Consider the following 4,888-nt stretch of genomic DNA (forward strand, 5'->3'; position numbering starts at 1 on the left):
ACAGGATTAGCTCCATGGAAGTCAGTGAGAAGTGGGAGGAGGGAGGAAGGCTGTGATTTTGACTCTTGGGGTCTGTGAAACAGCTCAGTGGGCTTCTTGGCTCCCTCTTCTGTCAGGTGCTCAGCACAGACGCAGCCTGGGCTGCTGCCAGTGGGCTGGGGGAGTGAGGGTGGCTCTAGGACTGGCTGTGGGGGAGCCTGCCAGGCTCCGGGCAGCTTCGGTACACCGTGCCACAGTGGGACAGGCCTGGGACACAGCGGGGCCCCAGCACCCAGCTCCATGGGACTGGCTTATAGAGGGAGATCGACTCATGGCACAATCCAAAGGGTGTGGAGGGAAAAGCATGTTACAGGAAAGGCAGTCCTGGGAACAGAGTCCAGGGAGTGTTTCCGTGTGGGTTTTGTCCTTGGAGCAGCACAGCCCGGCACGGCAGAGCAGGCAGTGCTGGGTTATCTGACCTCGTGCCGCTGCTCCGGGGGCGAATGGTGGCCAAGCCGAAAGGGGCCTGGTGGGCACAGCACTGGAGACTTCATCTGGTTTTCTCTGGGGAGCTTGTGCGGATGCTTTTGGAAAGAGATGAGCCACACACACACAGCCCCAACCACACGGGCTGTGTGTGTGTCCAGAGAGGGAGAGATGCAGGGAAGGCAGGTCCGAGCCGCGGTCTGCATGCCAGAGCTGGACGACGCAGCTCTCGCGGGGGATGAGCAGAGGTGGGCTGCACGGTTGGGTTTGCTGAAGCCTCGTGCATCATTCCCATCTCCACTGAGGGTCTTTTTTGGTATCCACGTCTGGCTGTTCTGGGAACACACACTGGGAGGGGAGCTGGCGGAGTTAATACATGCAAAGGTTCACCCTTTTCCCGTGCTAACCTGAAATTTCCTGTTATAAAATGCTCCCGTGGTAATGGAGGAAAACTGTTGCCTTTCCTCTCGCCATCAGAGCCCTGCCCAGCAGACACCCACAATATGAGGGTGGGGACGACTGCTGCCGCTCTGCAAGCGCCGTGTTTTCGTGAAACGCTATTGTTTGTGCCTGATGTCATTGCAATGCTCCGTGCATCCCGACTGCCGGGGCGGCTTGGGTAACAGGGAGGACTGGGTGCTCAGAGGGAATCCACGAGGCAGAGCACTGATCTGGTCAGTGCAAAGCCCAATGCTTCCTCCTGTGCTTCAGCTGGAAGCTAGGAAGGGGTGCTGTTGCCTTTGAGAGGGGCTGCCTCAACCGAGTTTGGCTTAAAGCATCAGTATTAGTGCTCTAAGAAAAGGAAAAAACATTAATATGCTTGGAGGGATTGTTTTATAGCATGTGACTTCATCGTTTGTGTAAACTAAGAGGCGGTGAGTCGCATTGCTGCCAAATTAGGACAGATTTGTAGAAATGTGCACTCCAGGGAGACAGCGTGACCTCTCCGAGGGCCAGAAGAAAGCAGTTCATTTCAGACCCAAACATACAGTGTTTGAACAACTGGATTGGCCTGGGACTTTGTTTTTTTGTCGTCTTCTCCATCAGTAAATGCCAGTGGCGGGCTGAGGCAGGGTGCTGCGCTGTGTTAGATCCACACGGCAGAGCTGATGACGTGAACGCCTTTCATGGGTCAAACATGAGGAGTTACTGGATGGATTTTTCTACTTGTTCTTTACCTGCTCACCTTGACAGCGCGGCTTGAGCCTGCCCCTGCTCCAGACACCATGCTCTTTGCCTTTTCACCGGCCTTTTTGTTCTCTCTTGCAGTCTTCGCAGAGCTGCAGCTCTGGCCGACAGAATCACGCCCGGCTGCAGAGCGACTCCAGCTCCAGCACGCAGGTGAGCGGCAGCACCTCGTCCCCTCCCGATCGCTCAGACACCCACCACCCTCCGTCCCAGCTTGGGCTGGTCGATAAGCGTGATGATTTCTGCCAAGCAGAAGTGGTGCTTGGGGGAGGTAAATGACTCACAAACCCACCCCTGGAGCCGCGAAGATCAGAACTGTGCACTGCTTGGCAGGGTTTAATATATTCACCAGCCTGCTCTGTCCGGGCTCCAAGAACCAACCCTCATGTGGCCTTCACACCCGAGGGCCCTTGGCTGCTCCGTACGTTAGTATCCATGTGTTTAACCACCCTGTTTAAATGACATTTCGCCCCAGTATATTACACTGAGTAAAGCTCAGCCCTTCGGAGCTGGGACCGTGGGCTCCCGAGTTGTGCAAACGACCAAGCGATGACCTGCCAAATCCAGGCAGGGGAACCTAAAGGCTGAGAACTTTGCCTAGAAATGCCAAGAGCCTGGTTAAAAATGGGATAGAGAGCTAGCTGCTCAGCCTGAGGTTGTCTCTCACTATAGCGAAGATGTGGAGCCACAGTACTGAGTTAAACGCCTTCCGGCTTGATTGCAGTGGTTGCTTGTGTGAGCCTGGCACCTTGATCCAATCTTCCTCCTTCCCTGCTGTTGGGAATATGGGCCTTATGTCCCGATTCCCAATGGTTTTGTGGATGCAGGGGCTTTGCTCGCTCTCACATGGCTCTCTGCTCATGCTTTGCAGGTGTTTGAATCTGTTGACGAAGTGGAACAGACTGAAGCGGATGCTCAGCTCGAAGATGGCAAACAAAGCAAGATCCCTAATGGGACGGTTCCCAACGGCACGTGTTCCCCTGATTCTGGCCACCCCTCTTCCCAAAACTTCTCCATCGCATCCGGATTTTCCGAGCGTAGCTTTAGCAATGAGGACAGCGCCCTGGATACCAACAAATCCTCGGCCAGCTCTCAGGGAAAGGCTGGTGGGTCTGACATGCCAGCCCCACAGGACACGGATAGTGCCCGGCAAGAGGAGAAGCTGCGGGACCAAGACAGCCTGGAAGGTGAATTTCCCACTGGTGGAAGCGTGGACTTTGTTCCCATGGGTGAGAGCTCGGCAGGGATCCTGCGTGACGCTGTGGCCCTGACTGTGGTAGAGAGCTGGGCAGACAGCGAAGCCGAGAAGCAGAGCTTGGTGGAGAGTGAAGATAACCTCTCCGAGGAGCCGGAGATGGAGAGTTTGTACCCGCAGCTGGATTCCCTGGCTGTAGTGGATCTGGCCAACACGGAAGCGTCAGCTGTCTCCTCGACTGGTGTCACCTACTCTGTAAGTATGTATGTGTTGCTGAGGGGGTCTCTTCCTTGGGTGTCTCACTAATTGTCTGCATTTGGGGTCTCCGTTGCCCATGGCAACTTTTCTTTCCGGTTTTTATTTGCAAACAAATCCATTTTTCCTTTTGTTTTGGGCAGCCAGAGCTACTGGACATGTACACGGTGAACCTGCACCGCATCGAGAAGGACGTGCAGCGCTGCGACCGCAACTACTGGTACTTCACTCCTGCCAACCTGGAGAAACTCCGCAACATCATGTGCAGGTGGGAGCGGTGGGGGGTCAGGGTGGGGGCCTGCCAGCCCTCCCCACCATGGCAGCAGGCTCCTGGTGTGGGTGGCTGGTTTCCCTGAAGTCACCTTGAGGCCAGAGCCTCAGGCTTTGTTCTGGTTACTGATTTTCGCCTCCTTAGCTTCCCTAAATCCTCTCATCATCCCAGAACTGGGCTCCAAGGACCTCATGGTTACCATGGCGGCCACATGTCTGGGTTGATGGCCAAAGCAGAGGGCTCCCTGGGACCGCCTGGGCCTGCTGCCTCATGGTCTGAGCCCAGCGCCACCCACCTGCTCTCTGGAATATGTCTGGAAAACATTTTAATGAGGATCAGCTCGCAGAGCTAATGAGGAAGTGCCTGAAGCGACCGAGTGGTTAGTGCCTTCCCAAGAACCCAGGAGACGGTTGTACCTGGGTGCGTTTCTCATTCTCTTTGCTTAGTCCCTGTGACTAAGAGGTCGCTGCATGACATTCACCGATTCAAACCAGCTCCAGCTCAGCAGCTGCGGCTGCTTCAGGGACAGCGAAGGCTTAAATATTATTACTCATCTTGCAAATATGAAGATAAACTGCGATTTCATTAGAGCTGTCGCTTTATCTGACAGCCAGAGTTGGAGATCTCTGCTGAGATCAGGCCTACGATACAGCAGATTTTGGAAAACTAATGGGCAGGATGGAAAAGATTGTTTCCTTCTGCCAGCAGTGTATCCCAGTCCTTTCTGTGTTTTGCCTTGCTACCAAATATGGGAAGATATCTCTGCAGGGCTGGTTGCTTCCTGGGACACTGGAGGGAGGCGAAGCAGGCAATATCGTGTAGAGAGCGCCAAGAAGGAGGAATTGAGGGGGAAGGGTGAGAATGGGAGATAAATGAACAAAATCTCAGTCTCTGCCCTTTGATCAACCACCACGTCTTGCTGTGCTTTTTGATTTTGCTTTTCCCTGCTCTGATCTCCATGCAAAGGCCACAGCACAGTTCTGGATCAACACCCTGCGATGGCCGCTGTGCCGTGTGCGGCTTATGTGAAGGTCCCCACGGGATCTTAAATTATTTACAAGCCAGCTGTAGAGGAACAGAGCCCAGGCATAACATCAAACCAGGTCTGATTTGCCCTGCGAGCGAGGTGATGGGCTGTAACACTGGTGTATGACGTGGGAAGGGCTCACAGGGTCACCTTTCCTGCTCTCCCACGCAGCTACATCTGGCAGCACATCGAGATCGGCTATGTGCAGGGGATGTGTGACCTGCTGGCCCCTCTCCTGGTCGTCCTGGACGATGGTGAGTGGGTGGCTGTCGCTCCGCTGTCCCTGTATCCCTGTGGGAGTGCAGGGGGGAATCTACTAGGCTGGTGGTGGCCCTTTTGCAGTGGCAGGGTCCCGTGCTCGGGGGTGGTGGCGGGATCCAGTTTGTCCTTGGGGCTGTCTGAGCCCAGCCTGGGGACAGCGTGTACCTTGTGCGCTGTGAGGTGTGTTTTTTGAGGGCGGTGTGTGGGGAGTGGGAAGGGATATTCC

The 4,888-nt window shown here is 55.0% G+C and overlaps 1 protein-coding gene across 1 annotated transcript in view; it reads left to right on the top strand.

Annotated features, from left to right (window-relative positions):
• SGSM1 (small G protein signaling modulator 1) overlaps positions 1-4,888 on the top strand; it is a gene marked incomplete at its 5' end in the record, with an annotated part of 32,626 nt that overhangs the window by 26,058 nt on the left and 1,680 nt on the right. Inside the window, 4 exons of the mRNA XM_010153182.1 lie at positions 1,735-1,806; positions 2,525-3,103; positions 3,247-3,371; positions 4,573-4,655. Of these exons, the coding sequence (XP_010151484.1) occupies positions 1,735-1,806; positions 2,525-3,103; positions 3,247-3,371; positions 4,573-4,655 (859 nt within the window). The remainder of the gene's footprint in view (positions 1-1,734; positions 1,807-2,524; positions 3,104-3,246; positions 3,372-4,572; positions 4,656-4,888) is intronic.

The sequence above is a fragment of the Eurypyga helias genome, unplaced genomic scaffold (genome assembly GCF_000690775.1).
Source record: "Eurypyga helias isolate BGI_N326 unplaced genomic scaffold, ASM69077v1 scaffold21716, whole genome shotgun sequence".
In the NCBI taxonomy this organism is placed as follows: Eukaryota; Metazoa; Chordata; class Aves; order Eurypygiformes; family Eurypygidae; genus Eurypyga; species Eurypyga helias.